The following is a 25,121-nucleotide window of genomic DNA, read 5'->3' as shown; positions in this document are numbered from 1 at the left end:
CGTCTGTGAACCACTGGCAGCAGCAGCAGTTGCCTCACTTTTTAAAAAATGCACATCTCAGGCTCCACCCTAGACCTACTGAATCAGAGATTTCAGGGGTGGGGCCCCTGCTAGGCTCTGATGCACGCTAGAGCTTAAGAACCACAGACTTCAGGTAAGGAGAGCTAAGCTTGGGATCAATGACTTGGTTTCTAATCCTGGCCTCTGCTTGGGCAGGTCAGCTTCATCTCTCAACTATAAAAATGGGAATAAGAATCCCTGCTGTGCAGGTCAAAATAGAGGAAATAATGATTATGAAATAATTATGTTATTAATTAGAAGTCATAGATTTGAATGTCAGAAACATTGAAATAACTCTGAGATAAATTAATGCCTCTATTTATTAGAGTTTCACTTTAACTAGCAGTTTAATTCTTCAGTCTTTTTTTCCTAAAAGAACTGTATAAATGTTTAAAATGGGATCAGCCTGACTTCTCCCTATTTTTTTTTTCTTTCCTCCCTGTCAGTAGTGCAAGACTAATAGGAAAGAAAATGATCAAATTTCAGGCAAGAAAGAAAAAAAACAGGGAGGGAAATGTCATGAATAACATATAAACTGAGAAGATGTTACCTGAATAATTGGGCTGATCATGTGTATGAACAATTCACATTAAAGGTGATAATGCATATGTAAGCATTTGGCAATTCTGAATCTCTATTCAAATACAATCTCTAGGGCATCACTGTAAATAAAGAAGAATCATAAAATTGTTCTACAAATTGAATCCCTCAACAAATTCAAAGATAGTGTTTACTTTACAGTATGAATGTTATAAAATGTGGTATTCCATTGATATTAAAGGGAAATGCAAAATAAAAGAACCACTAGGATCCCAATCCAACCTGGAGGGAAAAAAATTCCAGTTGACTTTCTTCATATCATTATAATACTTAAAAAGATCATACATTCCATGGTTAGAAAATAACTTTTTTTAAAATTTCACAACTTGCATTTAGTGTGGAGTTATTATATCTTGAATTTTGATTGGTAATGTCAGTATTTTAATCAAGATTGTTAGAATTCTGGTTTCAAGAACGCGGACATATGAACTCCAATGATCCTTCAATGATAAATGACAAATTTGAGCTTCTCTTGAAATTTGAGCATTTGCTCATTTTATAAAGTCAGATATCTTAGAAACAAAAACAGCTGCCATTTTTTTGGAGACATTTTGGAGCGTAATTTTTTATCTGGGTTTTAAATATTGACAGTACTTCTTATTGTCTTTTGGCTCATCAAATCCAAATTTCATCATTCAGTGATCTATTTGTATATTTTGAAAAATATTAAAGAATTCAGATTGAACATTGTTTATTTCACTTGGCTACCTCACTAATTAGTCTATTTTGGCCCAGAGAAAATCTTATTTTTTTTCTCAAGAATTTTAGAAACACAGTAAAGGAAGCACAATGCACATAGGCTGCCAGTAGCCACCTGGATCACAGTAGCAATAGCTCCTGTTGACACTTCGGGTTAATTCAAATGTCTGCATGCTAAGTGTGGACAGTAACAAAGATCACGATTACGTTGATTATACCTTAAATACTCCTGACTGGAAGTCTTACAGTGAGAGTTAGAGTGAAATCAGATTTACACCTCGGAGTCCAATTTGCTCAGCTCAGTTTAATAATCTTTATTGGGAGCTGTCTATGTCAGACATAGCACTAGGTTCTGGGAATACAAACACGAGTTGGTCACTTTTCCGCCCCCAAGGAGCTCATGGCCTCACGGGACAGGCATGCAAGTCATTAGAATGCAGCTGGATGTGCACCATTATGAAGTAAACGCAGGAAATGGCAGTGGGACAGGGAGAGGGGAAGATTTCGAGCAGATTTCGTGGGGAAATGATGGCCAAGTGGGCAGAAAGATGAATAGATTTACCTGGCAAATGGAGCACTGGCCGGCTTCTCACTGTTGGAGAATGTGGGATTGGCCGGCCATTCTGAGGGCTTTCAAACACTGGGAAACATTCCCTCATTCCTATCTGTCCAAACTTTTCAAACTTGATTACACCTAAATGAGAAGGAACAGATTGGCAGCTTCATAAATATTCTTTGAAGAAATAATTCTGAAAATCCATAGATTATCTCAGAATCCAAAAATGTTATAATCTAGCCAGTGCATATAATGCTTAGGAAGAATTGTATTGTTAAATAGAAATTTAAGGATTCGTAGAACACTTATTTACTTGGGAAAATTTGTTTACTTATTTTCAGATGCAGTGAATTTGTTTGTTGGTTTCCTTCATTAACTAATACATTTTCTTCTTTTCCAAGACATAGTTTTTTTTCTTGCTATTGATGTTCTGAATTCTCCCAAGGGTCCAGGTACTATTATAGTTGAAATATCTGGATCAAAGTGGTTCAGTAGAACTTTCTGCAGTGATGAACATGTTCTATATCTGTGCCGTCCAGTTCCATAAACACTAGCTAAATTTGGTTATTGAGCACTTGGAATGTAGCTAGTGAGAATGAAACTAAATTTTAAATTAAATTTTATTTAAATTAATTTAAATTTAATTTAAATGGCCATATATGGCTAGTGACCACTATATTAACAGCACAGATTCTACATAATGGAGTAAGTGTGCAGGGGCTGATTAACAAGTTTCACCTTGTCTTTATAAATGGGTTGTACTTCCTAAATGATAAAGAAACTGTTCCAAGAGAGGTGAATAAAGTAAAAATGAGCTCGGGAAGTTTAAAAGGAAGGCATTAACGTGAGAGGATGGTTGCCGAGAGTTAGGCAGAGAGCCATAATGGGGGATATGTTGGACAGATGACTCTTTTTGGTTACCAAAATTTTTTAGAAGACTTCTGTGGGTCAAGTATATTTCAATCTACATTTATAAAAGTCACATCTGTTTTAAGGAAATTGAAGTATGAAGAGATACAGCTTTATATTATATTTGGGGAGCTCTTTTAAATATTTAAATAGATGGCATTCAGACTATGATTGTACATCAGGAAAACTAATATAAAGGATTTAAATCACCAAGCTATTGGTGGCAGTGGCAGTAATTTAGGAATAGGTAATGAATCAGGTTTTTGTTGGCTCCTTCCTATAAAGATTTGCACAGGGGAAAAAGGGAGATTAGCAAGCCCAGAAATGAAGAGCAAGTGCATAGAAGAAGGCACTGGGCAGAGGATCTGGTTCTTCACTCCATAACTGTGTGCCTTGAGGAAACAGAAGACCACCACTTCCGTTGGTTGTGTGATACCAAAGGAAGCTTGTGCCACCAGAGGAATATATTTATTAATGATGAAAAATTTGAGGGACTAGGAGAAGGCCACATGAAGACAGGGGTCATTTGATTCACTTGCATAAGAGCAGTTACCAACTCATTTTAGTGTCTGGTGGAACCAGATTAGGTGAATTCAGTTTCTTGTTACAGAAGCAACAAAGCAAAACCCTATTACATTTAGTGGTATTCCCGAAATACAGATGGCAGTGCTTGCACCTAATCTGATCAACACTGTAAATTAGTGGCAAATCCAAGTCCAGAAAATGTTTTGATCTTCCATGAAATATTATGGGAAGGAATTGATTATGGTTACACAGTTACGCACATGCATTGCTTTTGTTTTTTTTTTTAATTTTCTTAATTATCCACATAACACACACATACACACACACAATTTTTGTTTATAATTGTGTAATCTATAAAGTTACAAAAAGACCATTTCACTCACATCCCCTGTTCTACTATGCCACTTCCTTTGCGGAAATGTCCCATCTCAACATTTTGATGTATCTTCCAGATTTTTTTTGTTAGGTTTACATGCCTGTAGGTACATAGATACTTATGTAATTTTTTTCATGTAAATGGGATCACACTATACAAGGTGTTGAGCAAATAGTCTTTTTCATTCAATAGTATGATCTAGAGATTTCTCTCTATTATGACAGATACATAACAATGTATTTAGCCTTTCTTCTACTGATAAATATTTAGGTGGTTACCTATTTTTCCCATTGGGGACAGTGCTGCAAAGACATCCTTTTATGCGAATGTTTCTGTTGGCACAATTCCAAGGAGTGGAAATTCTGGGTTGAGTAGCAATGAGCACGTGCTATATTTTGATAAGTCCTTTTACAGTGCTCTCTAAAAAGGCTTTACCAATTTATACTCCCCTCAAACATGCGAGAGTTCCTGTTTTCCCACACCTTGCCAGCCATGGGCATCACCACTTTCTTGACCTTTTAATGGTGGTTTTAAGTACATTTAACACCATTAGAGTGGTTTTCTTAAAATTAATTCTATAACTATTTAAACTTGTGGAGCAATTTTCTTTAAGAAAATAAAAATGACCGCACTGGAATGTGATGTACAGGGACATAGAGTAGGTGTGTTCTCTAAACACTCAGGGAAACACTGTAAGGAGAAATTGAGACCAGAGATCACTGCCTCTCAAAAACCCTGCATTCTCCAGCACATTTTAGGAGCCCTTGGGTCAGTTTCTTCTATTTATTGTACTTCTAACACTGAGGGGATTTCACTTCTCAGTCTCTTTTTGGTGTAGAAAGTACTCCCTGAAATTGCCTCAAGAAAAATGGCTTCCCCTCGATTTGTGGCTGAAGTTCTGATTCTGTTATTGCTTGTTCTTCATACTATTTTATTCCTCAAACTAAAGCATAAGCATGCAGAATGGGGGAGAATAGATACACACACATACACACACACACAAACACATACTGATATACCCACCAGGAACCAAAAATATCATCTCCCAGGGCTCTTTTGAAATAATGAAATAAAGCATGATGTAATTGTTTATGCTCTCTTACTTTTGAAAGCTACAGAAATTAGGGAATTTAAAAAAATAACCTGAGATATACTAGGATGAGTATAAAATCAAAATGTCTTCTCCTGACTGTACCAATTATAGTTCATATTGAAAAAAAATTTTCCTTCTGCAAAAATTTCATACTCTCCAACATAAAGTTTTATTTTTCCTATATTTTGAATTAAAATAAGTTTTCTTTCATTTTCTTTTCTTTTCTTTTTTTTTTTTTTGAGACAGAGTCTCGCTCTGTTGCCTGGGCTAGAGTGCCGTGGCATCAGCCTAGCTCACAGCAACCTAAAACTCCTGGGCTCAAGGGATCTTCTGCCTCAGCCTCCCAAGTAGCTGGGACTACAAGCATGTGCCACCATGGTCGGCTAATTTTTTTCTGTATATATTTTTAGTTGTCCAGATAATTTCTTTCTATTTTTAGCAGAGATGGGGTCTCGCTCTTGCTCAGGCTAATCTTGACCTCCAGACCTCGAGCGATCCTCCAGCCTCGGCCTCCTGGAGTGCTAAGATTACAGGCATGAGCCACTGCGCCCAGCCTAAAATAAGTTTTCTTTAAATCCCCGTAAATTCTTATAGGTATTATAGCTCCTTCTAAAATCTATTTTTCATATTTGACAATATATCTAGCTAAAGCTATTTGGGCACACACAGGAAAACTTTAGAGTTACCAGTTGGTAATATATTCACATTTCATTATAGAACTTCAGAATAATAAATAAATATAATATATTCCTGCAGTTTTAGATTGATTACATTAGACATATATTTACATTTAAAAACCTAGGATAACATTTTCCTCTTGCTTTCGATATTATTTCACTCTGCTATATTTTTCCAGGTAGAACAGCTAAAGGTAGCACATGATTTAACATTTTGTTGACCTGAAATGTAAAATGTACATTTTCTAACTCTGTTTCTGTCATATGAGTCCCAGTAAAGAATTCTGACGAAGAATTTCAGGGTAATTAGACTGGTGATGACAAGTAAGTTCCCAGTTGTCTATTTAATGGCCGGGTCGCCTCCTCCTGACATGGTGCTTTCCGGCCATCTTCCTCCCTGCAGTTTGCTTTCTGTGAATGTAGACCAATTAGCATAAGCAAAGCATAATTAAGAGGGTAAATCTACCGTTAAAGAAAAGGTTTTTAATGTATTCCAAACGAAATACAAATGACTTTTAGACTAACTCCTTTTAAAAATTTTCCATGCCCTCTGGCTCCTCTCAGCGTGACTCACAAGTTGACAATAGTCCTTAAATTATTTTAGGTTAAAAACATTTGAAAAGAGCATCTGCTGGTAAGATTTGTAAAATGTGCCGGCCTTGGGCCATTGTTGATAGATGGCATTTTTTAAAGCTGTAAAATATTTATGGATAAATATAAAATGTATCAAATAGTTTCAAGTGAAGAATGTAAAATTACTGAGAGAACAATTAGAATGTTCCCTGTACCCCTTAGGGCCTCTGTCCCACACTGGGCTGAGGATGTCTGAGAAGAGTAAGCTCTTTGCTAGGCCTCCCAAATTGAGTGTGGTCTGACGTGGGCCACCTCCTCTGAAGATACTTTCCCTATGGGAAGTGGGGACCACAGCTGCCAGCCCCCCCGAAACACACACGTCTCAGGGCTGCACAAGCAGGGCAGCTCCATCCCATGCAAAATTGTCAGCAACTTTAATCAAAAAACTTCACATATATGTAAAGTAGTTTTTTTCTCTACAAGGTGATGGAGCCCAGATCTGACTTTTCGTTCCACCTGCATCACCAGCACCGCTACCACTTCTGGAATCTGCGCTACTGGGGTCACTCAGGAAAACCAGGCTTTGAAAGTCCACAGGCCGGCGTCCAGCCCCGGAGTGGGGTGCGGAAGGCTGCTCAAGGGCTGCGGTTGCACTTTGGGTTGCAGTGGTAGGCAGGTGGTGGGAGGCGTTGTTGCTGTATTTATCTCATCCCGAGTTTCATAGGAAGCACTAAAGTGGGTACGTCTGCATGAATCATACGGCGTGTGAGAAAAGCAGCTCAACTTAAACACTGCTTGGCATAATACCCATGAAAGTTGATTAGCCCAGTGTTCAGTATTTCCTTTTTGAATCTTCATATCACTATAATTTTTCCCTCCAGACGTAAGAAGTGTATGAGCCACCTCTGCTCCAGGAAATACCTCCATTTCCGGATCTATAATTTGATTGGGGACCTCCGTCCCCCCGGTGCCATGCTTCGGCTACTTAGGAGACCTTTGCACAGCGCTTCTGTAGGGAGGACAGGAACATTCTCGTCTTGCCCAAGCCCCTCTGGGGTTCCCTGCAAACTTCCTCCCAGGCAGAGCCCGGACTGCAGGGGAGCTGCGCCTGCGCAGCCGAGACTGTTGCAGATTTGCACACTCTGCTAGCTCGTTTGGAATCATTTCTTAAATAGAGTAGAAATCTTTTACAAGCGCAGATTTTATTCCTGGGCTCAGAATATCTTAGCATGTTTCATGCCCCAGGAAATGCCTCAGCTTCATTTAGAAAGAGTCTGATTCAACACGGTGAGCCCGAAACGCAAGCAAGAGTCTCGGATCTGGACAGTGTGAACACGCTCTGGGCCGGCCCCTGTGAGGCAGAGGCAGACTGGCCCTTTGTAATTCCAAATTGTCAGAGGAAAAGCCAAGCTTTATCCTTCACATGCTTTGAGAAGCAGACCATTATTATTTCTGTTCTCTGGCGATACAAATTATAGGCTTTTCTATGCCTTAATCATACTGATGTTTACTAATTTCTCTAAAGATTATCGTAGTTGATTATTAGTGATATTGTTGCCTTTCAAACCCTGGGAAATAAAATAGAAGGGAGCTTGTTGCGTATCCCGCTTGCCCTTCAGTGCTGTGCGTGGAAGGGTCTCTCTGAACTAATTAACTCTTTAGGCCTTCTAAGGGGAGGGGCCCATGCCTCACTCTTATGACACTTTCAGCTGTCTCCACCAACTGGGGACAGCCTAGCCAAGGAGGTGTCAGTTATCTACTGAGCCCACAGTCCCTGCATTGTTTACCGTGTGCCAAGCCTTCAGTGCGGGGCAGGGATACAAACAGAACAAGGGGTGGCAAATTGCGGCCAAACCCAGCCAATGATCTCACAGTGGATTTTCCGTTTTTAAATGGTGGGAAAACATAAAAAGAAGACTCTTATTTCATGGCATGAAAATTATATCAAATTTAATCTTCAGTACCCATAAAGTTACGTTGGGACACAGACATATCCCTTCATTTGTGAGCTGTCACTGAGTTTCAGCAGAGACTGTGAGGGTAGCACAACCTAAAGTACTTACAACCCGGCCATTTGCAGAAAGGTTCGCTGAGCCCTGGAATACAACGTACTGCCTGCTCTCCACCTGCTTCCGGGAGACAGTCAGGGAAATGAGCAGTTAAAATACAACATGAAAAGTGCCGATGGAGAAATGTACGTGAGAACTAATGGGGGAAGATGCGTCATGCTGGTTGGCGAAGTCCATGGAGGGAGAAAATCTTGATGCAATTTTAGGGAAGAGCAGAAACTAGGAAGGGCCCAGATGGAGGCAAATGCCTAGACCTATAAACACACAAAATCATGGGATATTTTTAAGGAACCCTGTGTGGCGTGGGGTGGCAAGAATGAAAGATGCTGTTGAGGAGCAGCAGCAGGAAAGGGGCCTGTGGGTGGCACCTGGGACTGAGACTACACATGCTGGGTGTGACTGACCAGCCTGACACCGAGGACCATCTCAGTAGTGTGGAAGCTGAAGGGGAGGGGCGGGTGGAGAAGGTGAGGGACAGTGCAATAGCCCAGGCAGGTGATGAGGCCTGCGTTAAGAGTGGTGGGAAGCTGCTAGAATTAAAAGAGATTAATCAGGGCAGGGGAGGGCCCATCAGGTGTGACTCACAGGCCGACAGGTAGACAGGAGCAGCAGTCACTGAAACGCTGGGTGTCAGAACAGGGCCAAGGGAGAGAAAAGTCCTAGGTTCCTTTTGCACATTTTCTCTTTGTAGAATTTCTGGGAAATACCAAGTGGATATGGCCAGTAGGCAGCTGGACTTAAGCGTGTGGAGCTTAGGATAGAGGTTGGAGCTGGAGATTTATATGTGATGGCTGGAATCAGTGGCTGCAGGGAAAATGCTTTGGCTTGAGGGACACAGACATGGCGAGACGTGAAGGGTGGCAGGGCCAGAGCAGGAGAGAGTGGGGTCGTGCACGGCGAGGAGGGCGGATCTTCCAGGGGAGGAGCCAGTGGCCCACAGCGCAGGTGCAGGTGAAGAGAGGTGCGAAGGTGAGACTGGGCCACACTGAGGTTTTGTTCTGCAGGGCTGCTGGAAGACAGAAGCAAGATCAGCCTGCCTTTCACCTCCAGTGGGGAGAGCTTTCCAGAAGGGGCTGAGCTTTCCCAGCTGCTAGAGAAGGAGCCAAAGCCAGAAAGAAGCTGGCACATTGGGAAAAGATCGTTATTTTGTGAATCTTCATTCACTTACTCTAAATTAATAAAGCCCCACACATGCAGAAACATTAGCAAGGAGAATGGAAAACATGGGATATACCATACCAAAAGCCATTTCTCTCTTCCCCTTCTTCCAAGAGAAACAATTTCCTAACAGGAATTATCTATGTAAAGAATCACATCACAATCTTGAAATTTTTTACTAGGTCACAGGATAGAATATTAAGGAAACTAACATATGAGCATTTTTATATTCAGGTTAAACATTTCATTAATATTTTAATTACAAACATCTTACTCATGTCATGGAATGAAATAGAAGGGTTTATAAATTTTAATTATGGGTAGATGGTAGGTTCTGTTTGGAATTTTTATCCACTGCCTATATGATTTAAGAGAAATGAAAACTGAAGCCAACAACAATGAAATAGCCTATTACAAGTCACTAAGGTAAAGAGATTTTAATTAGATATTTCAATTTAGATCTTTTAAAATAATTATTGTCACTCCTCCAAAATAGAACAACACATACATGTGTAGTGTACTCTGAAAATTATTAAAATCATGCTTTGTGAGTCTGCAGTAGACAGTTTATTCACTGAAGAAGAAATGGAAAATTAGTTGTATCTGTTTTCACTTGCCACTAAAGTTCACTAATAGTCTCTTTTTAAGAACTGGCGTTAGTTCATATACTGGAGTGTGGGAAACAAATGGAAATCTACCAAATCCTAAAAGCTTTAATTAACACAGAAGATAGACATTGATTGATAGGCTTTTTAAACCAAACGCAGTTTTTATTAAATGCAGGTTTGCAGAATTATTTATTTTTAGAAATCATGAGGGTTGTTATAATTCCCCTGTCTCCTATCCAAATGTACTACAATGTACCCTTTAGGATAAAGACCAGAGAAGAATTTACCCATCTCAGTCTTTGCTGTTACCCAAAAGATATTTTGATCCTATCTACTTCTTAGTCAGTATAACATCCCTTCTGGCCACTGACTATTCAGCGGGCAGAGGACACTGGTGATGACTGGCTTTGGCCAAGGATGCTGAGGTCTAAGCTCTAGCAGAACAAGCACACCGGACCCGGCAGCAAGAGGCAGGCTCTGATTCTGAGCTCAGTCACTAACTATGGACCTTGAGCAAACCATGCCACATCACTTCCCTGGGTCTCAGAGTCCTCATCCTCCAAAGTGAGACAGTGGGATTAAATCATACCCAATATATATATATTTTTTAATTTTAAAATTCAGTGACTATGTTTGTCCATCAGGTTCTTTTTGATCTTGAATGAGAGCCCTGTGATATATGAGGCTACTCCTTTGCTAACAAATTTTATCATCTGTCCAAGGATGGAGGAGCAGAATTGAAATGTCATTCAACTGAAATTAACTGATTCTATGCTCCCAATTATAGGAGAACTCTAGGATGTCTTTATTATCTATTAATATAAAAGTATTGGGCTCATTGCTTTCTTTTATTGAAAAACCATATCCATAGAATTTTTTTTCTCAAGCAAAGCACTGTTGGGTAGAAACTTAGATAATATAACAATTCTTCTGACTAGTGAATTCTTTTAATCCCTTTTTTAAAAAAATTCAACATACCATATCTTTTATAATGTGTAACAAAGTTTGCACATTATATATATTACATATGTATATTTGCACATTATAATATTTGAGGAATATTCTTTGAATATGCCAATCATAGATTTATCCTCCAGGGTTATTAGTAGAAAGATCAAGAGAGTGTCCTATCTATCAAAGAATAAAACAAAATAGAATAATTGATTGATCATAGGCTTCTTAGAAAAACAAGTGATCACATGAATGGACATTGCTTCCTTTTTACTCTCTCTGTTCTGCCTGGAAATAGCAGGGAAAAATCCTTATCTGCCTCGCAGGTTTTAGGCCTGGGCACAACCATTTTGTCACTATCAGGGTTCATGACTGTTTGATGCAGGCAAACATTTGATGGCCAGGCCAGCAAAACAGGAGGAGGCTACAGTTTACTGGGGCTGAATGCAAAACCTTTTACAGAATTTTGGCTCTTTTGCCCCGTGCCAGGCCCTCTGCCCACATTTCCCGTACCACCCCCCAACTTGGGGCCAAACACACTGTCATGAAATATGGACCCCATCCCTAAACCCTTTCCAAATCTAGCACTGGACTGCATGTGTCAGTTTGTCTTTGATGTCAGAAAATATTACTTTAATGTTCAAAAAACAATACTCAAGCCCCTTTTCTGTTCTCATAGCACAGTCACAACTATATTAAGTCAATCCTTGTTGTCCCTTAGCTCCCAGTGATGATGGCTACGCTACTCTTTCTCTCTCCCTCTCCTTTAGCAAAGATTGGCCGAGTTCTTACCACGGGCCAGGCACTGCAGTAGGAACTGGTACCCAAAGGCAAACAAGGCAGGGTTCTGTTTCAGGAAGCACACAGCTGCTTAGGGACCACAGGCACATGGACAAGTTGGTGCAGCACAGGCAGTAAGAAGATCAACATAAATCAGTGCAGATATTTCCTGTGTGGCATGGTAGACAGTAGAAGGAGGGAGTGATTGATTTTGTTTGAGTGCCTTGGAGAAGAAATTATGAGAGAATCTGAATCTTGAAGCATGATTAATAGTTCATCATGCAAAAAAAAGTAAGAGAGTGGGCATTCCAGGAAATTCTGTTTTATGATTTTAGCTTGGGTTTGCTAAGAAGCCAGAATTAGCAGAATTCAGTGCAAGAGGAGAGAGGAGTTGTAGTGACCTCTAGATTTCTGGTTTGCATGACTTGGGGGATGGTCATTAACTGAAATAGGCATGGCAGGATAAGATCAAACTCAACCTGCGCCAGAACCTTTCAGAAAAGCTTCATTAGCTGTCACGTATTAATAATGCAGTATTAGACTTCGTCTGACAATTGGGCTTTCCCATCTTGTTCTCTTTCCAGAAAGTGATGTCATCAGCGTTGGAGAGCCAGCACAGATGTGCCCTTTGCTTCCAGGCTGATGACTGCAGATGTCATGGAAAGGGGGACATTGAGAGTGTCAGAGACAGAGTGAACACTAATTCTCTTTTGTGTGCTCTCAACAAACCGTCATCATTTAGAGTCTTCACTATTGTACTAATCATTTCTTCCTGTGTGCCGTTACCTACTTTGGGGGTGGGGTGGGCTGGATCATCAATATTTGGAAGTTATCTAGACCCTAATGTGTTTTGTGTCTTGGGAAGTTTCAGAATAATTTTTTTTATTGATACATAATAATTGTACATATTCATGGAGTACATGTTATATTTTGATACAAGCATATAACATATAATGATCAAATCAGGGTAATTGGGACATGATTCACCTGAAACATTTATCATTGCTTTATGTTGAGAACATTTGAAAACTTCTAGCTATTTTGAAATATAATAGATTATTAACTGTAGTTGCCCTGTTGCATTACTGAACACTAGAACTTTTTCCTTCTATTTAACAGTATTACCCATTAACCAACACCTCTTCATTACCCCTTCCCACCACCCTTACCAACCTCTAGTAGCCACCATTCTATTCACTACCTCCATGAGATCAATTTTTTTAGGTCCCATGTATGAGTGTGAAAATGCAATATTTGTCTTTCTGTGCCAGAATAATTTTTTGTCCTTGTCTTGTTTCTTGCACAGAAGATGATATTATCGATGGTAATGATGAATCTGTGTTTGAGCCCTTGAGCTGTAAGCTCTCATCATCAGCATGCCATTCTCAACCTGGTTTGAGGAATTTTACTTGGTTCTATGCATTTGTGAGCGGAGCAAAGCTCTGTACCATTTATATTTGGTGATAGAAAAATCAACACATATTTTACAGATGTCAGTGCACTTTATGTGTTCTATCTCTTTACATTATTTGTTCCTATACAGACAACATTGGAGATACATAGTCACAAAATTCCCGTATGTCATTAGGACACTGCAGTTTCCAGAGGCATGGGTTTTAGGATATTAATTTATGATAGCTTTGTTTTGTGAGCTTAGTGACTTTTGCAATGACATATATTATCTTTCAGTCTTCATCTCTCTAAGTTTTATCTTTCTGCATTTTTTGCATTAAACTTCATATATTGTTCAGTCAACCAAAAACTGTTCTGAACATACAAAGAAATAACCATGGCTTATGGTATTTCTTTGATTTATATTAACAAGATTCAACTATGGGGCAGTTACTTTTGAAGTGATTACCTCTATACTCACATCTAAGTTTCTATAATTATTGGGCATTTGAATTTGGGGTAGGTTGGAAAATAGTGCCAGGAAGATTAATGCATTTTGTTATATTCTAGCACAAAGATCATCACAACAAGGGTATCTTGGATTACTGTTTCATTGGGTTGATTTTCTCTGGAGCAACCATACTCTGGTTTTCACCAAGTATCAGTGAAAATTAAGGAGTCAAAAGTGGGGCCAATTTATGAGATGGGCTCTAAACCATTCTTCTAGCACAGGGGATTAAAGAGAACCCAACCCACATTCTGTTTCCAGTGTACACTGACTTCCCCGAATGACATGGGTTATATTTATAAAGCTTAGATAAATATACATATATATGTATATGTGTGTGTGCATCTATATATGTAAATGAGAGAGAGAGAAAGAGAAAAATCTTGGCAAGAGAGAATGGTGAAATTTAACCTAAAATTCTTGAGCATTCTCACAATCAAGAGCCTTTTTTTTGGCCAAATATCTGCTGTGAGCTGTGAGTTCTTAAGCTTTCCCAGAGGTCATTTGGATTGAACAGCACACGGAGCTTTACTGTGTTCCTCTGTGGTCTCACCACGAGCTTGCGTTCCCTGGGAAAGCTGAGGGTGAGCGTCACTGCCCAGAGGAGGCTCTCACCACTGACAGTGTCACCTTCGAATGAGGCTCCCCAGCCCTTCCCCGCCATGGATGGGGAGGATAGGAAGTGGCTGTTTCACTGGCACCTCTAATGACATAACAGTGTCAGTGACACACAGGATATTAAAGATGGCAGCTAATCATATAAACTTCACTCAAATCACAACTTATTCATATTTTAAATGACGGTGATGTAGTTTGTCCACAAGATCTGTTTTAGTCAGTTGGGCTGCCAAACCAAAATACCATGAACTGGGTTGCTTAAGTGGCAGACATCATTTCTCCCAGCTCTGGAACTGGGAAGCCCAAGGTGACAGCAGCATATTTGGTGTCTGATGAAGGCTCTTTTTCTAGTTTGCAGACAACCATCTTCTCGCTAGGCCCTTTCCCACGTGGCCTTTCTTTGGTGTGTGCACACAGAGAGGGAGAAAAAGAGGAAGAGATCTCATGTCTCTTCTTCTTTTTGTAAGGGCACTAATCCCATCTTGAGATGCCCACCCTCATCTAACCCTGATTACCTACCAAAAGTCTCATCTCCAAACACTATCACATTGGGGATTAGGGCTTCAACATATGAATTGGGGGGCACAAATATTTAGTCCATATTAAGGTCTTTTGGTTGGTGATTCTTTAACTAGAGGAGACTGCCATACTTTGAAGATTTAGGTTGGGTAGAACTGTAATACTCAAGGTTTACATTTAGACAAATTTGGGTTCCAGTTTCAGCTCCAATTCTTATGTCTTCATGATGTTGGACAAGTTGTTAAATCTCTCTAGGTCTCAGTTTTCTCAACTGTACAATTGTTCAGTAATAGCACCTAATTTGAGAGTTGCTGTCAAGCTTAAATGCAAATCATTCATGTAAAGCTCTTAGCACAGTGTTTGGCACAAAATAGAACCTTGGTAAAAACTTATCTTATAAATTATGAGAAACAACCAAACCTATCCAAGCAAAAGCTGAGACTGGTAACGCAAGAGATGAAATTGTTTGACCAGTGCTTTGGTGGTTAATATAAGATAAAATTTGTTTGTATTTGACTATAAATTTTGCAAGTCTCTGTTAATTATAACACTTTAGGTGTTAAAGTAAACATAGACAAATGGTTGTGCGTGTGTGTGTGTGTGTGTGTGTGTGCCCGTGTGCACATACATGTGAGCATGTGACCATATGTACCTTCGTAGCATTCCTGTCATTTCTTTTGGTAAATAGCTCAGATTACACCACCATAAAGAACTTCAACTAACACACCAGTTCAAAATTTAGAATGTATTTCACTTACATAAAAACTGTTTTTTATTTCAATTAAACCAGAAAATATTTAAGCCTGCTTTGCTTTTCAAGATTATTCCCTGACAAAAATGTTCCTTTGTACACCAGTAAGAAGATGCTCCAATTAAATGTTACTGGCAAGAAAATGACAAAAACTAACCCAGACAGCCACACGTGCACAAGCACACTTCTCAACTCTCCACATTCCCATAAATCACACTTTGTGGACATTCATACCGTTAATAATGTAGCAAGCATCCTAAAATATTTAATACTTACATTTTATAGAAATTACAATTGCTTTTCTCTTTGGGCTTAGTGACTCAGATGAAAAAGTAAATCCAAGTCTGCGCTCATATGACCTGAAATGTCAAGGTGACAAATTCATTTGATCATCAGTAAAAAGGCAGAGCAGCATGTTTTTTAAAAGCTGGATTTCCAACACAATGAGCCAGAGCTGAATGGGTCCTTACCCTTGAGTGATCATAATAGCCATATCTTCTCACTGTGCCTTTTATAACCACTAGTTACAAAACTAGTGGTTACAAAAGGCATTTGCCACAACTCCGGAACATTTAAAGAAGAAAGGGTAAAAATGCACATTACAGAGGACAACCTTGGGAGTGGGGTGGGGTTCATTGTATTACAGTAAAATTTAGGCTTCTACAGGGCAAGGACTTCTTAAATGCTTATGGGAAATAAAACAAAGTCTAAACATCATTCATAACTTAATGTAATTAAGAAGCAGCAGCCCATAGCTGGAAATTCAAGGGGATTATGTCTTCATGAAAACTTCAAGAAATTCTCTCTCTTTAAATTCAGTTCAAAATATACTATAAAGACCTGTAGGATTTATTTCTGCACATTGGGTAGATTTATGTATTTAGAAAAGAGCTACCAGAAATATATTCCCAGAAAGTGACTGTAAGCTCTAGTGAGGGATCTGATTTCTGGCCTTGCAAAGGAAATCAATAAAAAAGAATAGGATCCTGCGAGACCAATGGTTCCCCCCTCAGTGAAGCTCTCCCTACCCACCCCCATTGCTGCTCTTACCCAAAATGAACCTGTCTAGGGCTGTAATTGTTTTGTGATTAGTGTGAATGAATGCTCCTCACCACATAGATTCACTATTGATTTTTTAATTAATAATAATGTCTTGTATTTATATAGTTACTATCTCAGAGGAAATCTGAGTGCTTTATAGTTGATGAATTCCAATTTATCTTCATACTATCTGGCTGAATGTAAAGATTAGATATTCCAATTTCATTTTAAGGAGGAAAAATCAAACCCAAAAGGTTTAATCATTGGCCATGGAGATTTAGAAAGCTAATAATATTATCACCAATTAAAATCTGGTAGTCTTGACTTTTGATTCTAGCTGTTTCCTGAAAACATCTGGTCAGTTAGGTCAACTTTAGATTATTCCTTTGGAAAAAGAAGTAGATCGAAACAATTATTTGAAATTGTTCTGAGTAATGGAAGTTTACATTTCTCCTCATTATTTTGGTGGTGTACAATAATTATGCTTAAGACATTTTTACTTGCTAGACCACATGCATTTTTTAATGGCCTGTGTCAGTATCTTTGGAGTCCTTCTATGTCACATGAATCAGAAGTTTATCTCCTGGTATGGGATCTATGCAAAACTTGAGTTTTGATAATTAGATTGGTGTGATTCTTCAGGGACTGGTATCTCCCTCACCTACCCAGTATTGATTTAACTAACAAAAAGTGAAATAACCTCCCCAACAAAAACATGCTCAAAACCCTTAAGTCATTGCACCTATGGGAAGATTACTACCATCCTTCCAGTCACCCACTCTTCCAGCCTCACATATACGGAACTCTGATTTCCCCCTTTCTTCCATTACAATTCCTATCAGTTTTACCTCGGGGTTTATTGCTTTTTTCTCTGTGCTCTCCTTACCGCCACCACTTTGCTCTTCACGTGTAAGTTGGCAACTTCCTTCGTTGTCTCCACACCTTCCTCAGTCCATCTTGTATTAACTTTCCTGATAAATTTCCTGTAATTTTTTGAAGTTTTGAATTATTCAGGCACACAGAACAGTATGTTGAACAGCCATATCTTCACCACCCTGTTTGACAGATGTGACATTCAAGATAATAGTTGAAATCCCTCTATGAAGCCCCTCCCCACTGTCACAAATCAGCTGTTACTGTTCTCATGCCTGCTCTTATGTGTTTACCGTATATATGTGTATTCATAAAAATGTGTGATATTTATCCACTCCAGGTGTTTCGTTTTGCAACTTTCACTTTTTCATTGTGACTTTGATATTTTTCATTATAGTTTTGAAATGTATCCATGTTGATGCATATGACTTTATTCCCTTTATTTCATTGCTGTAGTCCCTTGGTTCTATAATTTTTCTATTCTTTTGAGGATGGACCTTAAGATCACTTGTAATTTTTTTCCTCAAATACAAACAGTGAGATGTAATAAATGTTTCTGACCATGCTTCCTTTTTCAGCTTTGTGAGAGCTTCTCTAGGGCATATACCCAAAGGTCTAAATGCTGGGAGGCAGGCACTGCTCATTTTCAAACTCATCTTTACAAAGTGGTTGTGCCAACTGCCATGCTCACCTGCCTTACTTCACCAAAAATGGGCTCTTCCTTGGCCTCTGCATCGACTTTCCATGGAATTTCAACTTTCTCCAAGAAAAGAGCTCTTCCTCACGTCTGTCTCTGAGGGACTTCCCCCAAGGACTCATTTCGTGTGAAGGGTCACAAATTCAAAAGCATTTGGACTACACACTGAAATGTAAATGTGTGACAGTGCAGGGTGTGTGGTAGGGCCGGGGTGGATGATGACAGCCCCATGTGCTAGTGCCTCATACCTGACTTATGGGCCACCAGTTTGTAGTCCCCGAGTTTCTCATATTACCTTATTTATTTTCCTGAGAGTGTCTCAGAAACGTGTAATCATCCGATTCCCTTTGTAGCAATGAAGAACAAGGATCTTGGAACCAGCCTGGCTGAGTTTAAATCTTGGCTCCTCCACTATTTGTGTGCTCTTGAGCAAGTTCCTTCACATCCCTGTGGCTTCATCTTGTTTGTGAAATGGGGGAAATGCTAGCACCTACTTCCTAAGTCTGTGCTGAGAACCACATGAGATAATTTACATGAAGCTCTCAAATAGCTGTTCAATACAGTTTTGTTGAATTGTTGAGCAAAGCACAAATAACAGAAAGTCATATTGTTCCTACTCTGTGTCAGGCATTGTTTAAGGAGCTGGGGAGATAGAACCCTCAATATCTCTATGTCTCTAACTCAACAGAGCAGAAGAATCATGGTTGTAGAACGTGAATCATCATGTCACTCCTCTACTCAGACACGTATCCCTAATGAGGTCCCATCACACTGGAATGAAGTCAATGTCTTTGTGACGTCCTACAGGGTCCTACATGATCTGCCTCCAGTTGCTTCTGATGGCAGCTCCATTGCTCCTTACCTGCTCAGTCTGGCCCATGTGGGCTTCCAAATGTGTGAAGCAACTTCCTCTTAATATCTGTTAGCTGTCTCTTTCCTAAATTAAGTTGCCAGCTGGGTCCAAGCCCCTAACATTTTGCTTGGCACACAACGGGCAGTCAAGACATGTATGTTAAATCAGTAAATGGGCCTAATGATTCTCCTAAGACCATGTAAATGCCCAAGGCATATTCTAAGCCATCATGGAGCCAAGTAATTATATCCGTGATAGCTTAACTCTCTGCATGTTGGTGTATCCGTATTCTTTAAGTATAGATTATTCCTGTGTAGCATGGGTAGTAGCTTACCATTAGCCATAATATTTGGGTAGACAGCATGTCATGTTCTTCAGTGATGGTGAATAACAGACAGTTGAATATTTCTTGAATCCCTTGAATCTACAAAACAACATTCCCGACCTTTGATTATCACCAGTCTTTTTTCTTTTCCCTCAAATTTTAGGTCTCATTGTCCATGAAGGAGCTGCAGTTTACAGGGTTTTTAAGCGCTGGCGAGCTGTGAATTTGCACTGGGATGTATTAAACTATGACAAAGCCACAGACATCGAAGAGAGCAGCCGGGGAGAGTCTTCCACAAGTAGGACTTTGTGGTTGCCATTGACAGCTCTGCGGAACAGAAACTTGGTCCACCCAACACAGTTAACCTCACCCCGGTTTCAGTGTGGGTACGTGTTGTTGCATCTGTTCAATCGGATGAGGCCCCATGAAGATTTGTCGGAAGATAACAGCTCGGGGGAGGTTGTGATGAGAGTGACTTCAGTGTGACAGAAGCATAAGATGATGCAGTGTGGACCACCCTGCACCTTTTGGAATGTAGTTGCAATGAATGGTGAAACCATAGCACTTCTAAAAACAAACATCTATGAACTTTTTAAAATTTATGCTTTTTATATGAACATTTGAATTGCAAATACATTTTTCTGAAAAAAAGAGTCCTCTTGTTCTTTGTTTTCCGATTTGTCACATCTTTTATGAGTTGGTACTTGAAATCATTATACATATAATTTTAACTGTACTTGGTTAAAAGAATGATGAAAGTTATCCTTAAGCTAAAAGTATTTTTTCCTGCTTATTTTAAATATATTTTTATCAAACGTTTTGCTCTACGTGTAATCTTTCAGACATGTGACACATGGGTAAGAGTTTAGAATGCTGTGAGCAGGTTCCAAAGTGCCTATCAAGTATGCAGCACAGAGGGGCTTCTCCTCATGCCTCGTGCTGGTTGGCAAATCTGAGCATGACATTTTTGTTCTGATGAAATAGCCTGTCCCCAGGAATGCAAGTTCTAGGAATTATGGCTTGTTTCCTAATTTCTGAAACAATACAGAGCGCTTGTAGAAATATAAAAATAAGTGGAATAAAATAGTTTTACTTCAGTATGTATTACATCAGCAGGGCATCCTGCATACTTACAAGCCTCAAAGCTTACCAAAATGTTGCATCCAGTACCTGTAATACAGCCTAACATTTGCGTAATCCTCTAACAGACCTCTCACAATTAATTTAGTTAATTATTAGTGTCTTGAAGTCCATGTGCACCATCTTAATTAGATTTTCTTTTCTTCTAAGTAAAGACGTATATACCACCTTAATCACTTAAACACTAATTCTATTACTTGGTTTAATGAAGTCCTATGAAATATTTTCGCCAGCAGTGAGAAGTCTTTCTCTTTCACCAGATGAGTATTTTTTAAATGAAAAGAGGAAAAGAAAAATGAGCCTATTGACTCCCCAGGAACAGGCTGCTAACTATTGGTATCTGGGGATTTTCCACATTTTTATCCACCTAATGAAGGTAATTGGCACATTTGAATGAACAATGGCAGAGCAGATGAGAAGGCAGGAAGTCACGCTTTCCCTAGAAACAAGAGTTGGACATGCTGGTTGTTTGAAGTAATTAATGACTAGATTTAAAAGCATATAAAGTAAAATGTTTTATATTCTATTTTCTAAAAATAATTTTTTAGTGATTAATAATAGAATAGATCATGTTGACATAATACAGTAGTTCACAGAGTAGCACTATTATATTATATGATTCCTCCATAGAAAATTCTCCCAATACTTGATATTTTTCCAGTTAAAAAAACATTTTACAAATGACAATGATGTGACAATTTGCAGAAATGTGAAGAATGAATCATGAAGTCACAAAGGAAGGAAAATTCAGCCATTATTTAGGAGCAGATATAGGAGGTGAGCGTGTTAAACGTTCTATTTCACACTTTGTTTGCTTGTTGTAATATGATGTCCCGTGAGCACCATCCTGGGTGAGGTTCCTGGACAGTTTATTCACTAAGGTGAGTAGTCAACAGCACATTTCATGGAGAATAATTTTGGTTACTAATGTCATTACATTTAGAATAATTTGTGTTAAAAATGCTGCACTAAGAGACTTTAAACACAGGTTAGACTACCACTTCCAGTGTATAGCCAGACTGCCCTTTGAATAAGTGCACACCTCACTCAAAAACAAAAAGGGAGAGAGGGTGAGAACCCCTCTGCCTGTGATGTCTGTGTGGGTGCATGAGTCCCCGTGAAAGGGACATGTGCCCTAGTTTCCCTCCCTCCCAGGCCGTTGCCCTTGGATGTTACCTTTGTCTACACCCCGTATTTCCCCTCACCTCTTCATGCCCATCACACACACACACAGCCTGAATCAATCTTGGAATAAGAAATCTGGCAGAATTTCCACTTAACATAATATACCATCCATGATATGATTGCAGAGAAACTCAAAAAGAAACACTCCAAGGGTGGGGAGTGCATTTAGAGAACAAATTCACTGCTTTAAAATAATTAAAATTCTTAACACTGCACTATATAAATTATGTTATAAACAATTAACTTTTCAATTGTGAATGCCATAATTCAAACTCAGGCCACCTTAAATGTAAAAAAAAAAATTATGGTAAGGAAATGAGTGGGAAATATTTTAAATTATTATTTTTGAAATCTTTTCCAATGTTACACAAATTTAGAACCTGTATTCAGCCTGTCTCTTTTCAGTCGTGAATTTGCAGCACGAGCCTTTACCTTCTGTGTGCTGGGCACTGTGAGCAGCGGGGCCCGGGGGAGCCAAGTTCACGGGGAGGCTCCACATCTTATGTATCTACATACAGGTGAGCTGAGAGAAGCGGCAGTTCAGCGGGGTGGCCATTTGTCCCTCAGGCACCTGGAGAAGGTGTCACTGAGGATCTGACAGGACCTGGGTCTTGAAGGGAAAAACAACACTCTGGAACAGCTGGGGGCGGAAAGAGAGGCATGCTCCAGCAAAGGAGAGAACTCATGTTGGGGGGAGCACAGGCTATAGGTGAAGACATGATCCCACCCTACAGGGCTGGCTGGGTGCCTGGGACCGAATCCCACACAGAAGATGGTATTCAAGCAGCAGGTGGTAAGATTGGGCAAGGTCATTTCTGGGGGATGGGTGTTCCCCACAACTTGCTGTAAATTCAATAATGCAGTAGAAATATTCGGGCATCAGATGGGCTGTGCTGCTTTCCTCCCCTCTCCCAGGAGACAGCAAAACCCAGAAAGCACATCATAGATCTTGGGATAGTTTCTCCATTTTTAAAAGTGCCCCCCAATCACTTTCCAGAGTAAATAAATTTTACCATTAGATTTTTCCCTAAATAATCAAATTATCATTTGTTATTCTGTACATACCAATAACTAAAAACATGCCACAATAAAGCAAGCTCTCTCTGTTGCTTTTGTTTCAGCCCGGGACTGCTTCTCTTTTCCTTTCGATTTTTTTCCCCCATAGGTTAGGGATATTAGCATGACCTATTGGTTTTGATGATGTGCAAATGCTCCAACCTCCCTTGTCTGTAGAGTTAAACGGCAAAATAAATTTGTCTTTGCTGCTCCACAATTAGATTAACTGTCATCGAACAATTGATATTTCTTTCTTTCTTTTTTTTTTTTGTAGAGACGGGGTCTCACTCTGTCAACCAAGAATGGAGTGCAGTGGCATAATGATAGGTCACTGCAAACTCAAACCATTGGGCTCAAGCAGTCCTCCTGCCTCAGCCTCCTGAGTAGCAGGGACTACAGGTGGACACCACCATGCCTAGCTAATTTTTCTTGTTTTTTTTTTTTGTGATGAGATCTCTCTGTGTTGCTCAGGTTGGTCTTAAACTCCTGGCCTCAAGCAATCCTCCTGCCTTAGCCTCCCAAAGTGCTGAGACTACAGGAGTAAGCCACTGTGCCCAGCCCAATGTGTGATTTTTAAACACAGGTCATGCTCTGTCCGTATTTTTCTTTATAGCTTTTTTCTAATGTACACATTTTAATGACAGTAGGTTACAAACATCTAATATTTTAAATTTTGTTTTCAAGTTCATCCTTTTTCCAAAATGTGGCAAAGTTTGTTTTCAAATTATATATAAAATAAATAACATATATTAAACAATAATGGATAAACATTAATAACATATATTAAACAATATGGATAACATAATATATAATTATATAATTATGTATATATTATATAGTGACATAATTTATAGAAAAATAATTTCATGTTCTATATATTAAGACATAATTAGTTAAAGACCTTAAAGAGATACTTTAGGCAATTAGCTCAGTGCCAGTTTATCAGTTAAGGAAAAAACATTTCCATCACATGTGCATGATGCAGAATTGCAGCAGATGCTATGATTTATAGCAAAGCTCAAAGTTCTGGGCCCCGGTGCTATCTAGAGACTAATTCATTAGTTTCGTAAAGGTGCCATTTTCCACACCATAGATTTAACTAGTTAATTAGTCAAGGAGATCCAAATTGTTTTAAGGCATTTTCTCCCTAGGAAATATAGGATACTGAGAGCCAATGGGAGAATGAAAATAATGCACACTTTCTTATAAAGTTTTGGTGGTGTTTTATTTTAAAATCTATAAACCTTAATCCAAAGCATTTTATGATAATTTTCCAAAACGGGTCAGCAGTCACTAAATTTTCTTGCAACTTTTCATATTTTTGAGGATTTTCTATATGCAACGTGGCTTTTCAGGGGAAATAATCTTTTTCTGATACTACAAGTAGGAAAAAAAAAGTCTGCTCTGAGATGCACGGAGAATGGAGCTTTATGCGTGTAGATGCACAGTGGGGACCTGGGCATTTCACAATCACTGTGAGCCCATCGAGCGGGGAGATTGGTGGCAGCTGCTGGACCTCAGAAAGGGCATGGGCTGTGGGCGAGAACTGTGGAGAGAAGCACCTTCTTACAGTGGCACATTGAACTCTTCATTATGGTGACTCGGGGGCTTTGGGACCACGGAGATCTGCTCCAGAAGCTGCTGTGACAGCAAGGACTCTAAATGGGATCTCTAAATACTTAGTGGGACACTCTTCCCATTATACTCTTGAAAACATCAGGATTTAGTAAGAGGAAAGAACCAAAGCACTGATTAGGAGACCGGGAGAAGATAAACACTTCACCCCTTACAATGTTACTGGGTTTGTTAGCTGCAGCTCTTGGGATGCTCACGTCTCTACACCCCCATCCTTGTTCGCTAATGCTGGCATGGGCAGCTGAGGTGGCGTTACCTCCGTCCTGCCATTGTGATGGTCACAGGGGGCCCAGCTTGCTCCTTTCAGGCACGTTCATAAGGACCCACTCCCCACGTGAGCCGGGGAGGCTGCCCTTGAAAGGAGACAGGTAGAAAGTCAGGAGCCACAGCACCAATGGAGGGGAAAAGGAACAGGGGGGGCACAGCGACCATGAGCCCCAAAGTCCTCCTGTGAGGTGACATGAAGGGAAGGCCACCTGGGAACACAGGACAAGGGACAGGCTGATTTCAAGAAGTTTATGATCTTGTGGAGAATGAAGTCAAGTCCACTGACTTTTAGAACAAAGTCGTTTAAGTGCTGTGTTGTGGAAATGAGAATTTAAGGAAAGAATACACGGGAAGGACAAATGACTCAGACTGAGGGTTCAGGAAAGGTTTTCTACAGGAGGTAACCTCTAAACGGAGAACCTGAAGAAGCAGGAGGTGGCTCAGGTGGCAGAGGCAGAGTGTGCACAGGAAGCAGGCACATTTGGGGAGCAGCAGAATGACTTGGCGATTTACATGTAAGGGGCAGAGAGAGAGAGAAAACACGTGAGAGCCGCCCAGGATGGCTGCTGGGTCTGCAGGGTGAGGGAGCCACATGCCAACCCTGAAACAGAGAGCTCAGGGTGTAGG

The 25,121-nt window shown here is 39.7% G+C and overlaps 1 protein-coding gene across 1 annotated transcript in view; it reads left to right on the top strand.

Annotated features, from left to right (window-relative positions):
* MARCHF11 (membrane associated ring-CH-type finger 11) overlaps positions 1-19,864 on the top strand; it is a 100,201-nt gene extending 80,337 nt beyond the window's left edge. Inside the window, exon 4 of the mRNA XM_045566268.1 lies at positions 19,375-19,864. Coding sequence (XP_045422224.1) covers positions 19,375-19,697 — 323 coding nt within the window. The 3' untranslated portion in view covers positions 19,698-19,864. The remainder of the gene's footprint in view (positions 1-19,374) is intronic.
* The last annotated feature ends 5,257 nt before the right edge of the window (positions 19,865-25,121 follow it).

Source organism: Lemur catta, chromosome 12 (assembly GCF_020740605.2).
Source record: "Lemur catta isolate mLemCat1 chromosome 12, mLemCat1.pri, whole genome shotgun sequence".
In the NCBI taxonomy this organism is placed as follows: Eukaryota; Metazoa; Chordata; class Mammalia; order Primates; family Lemuridae; genus Lemur; species Lemur catta.
The sequence above is the reverse complement of the archived record's forward strand: the minus strand, read 5'-3'. Positions and strand labels throughout refer to the sequence as shown.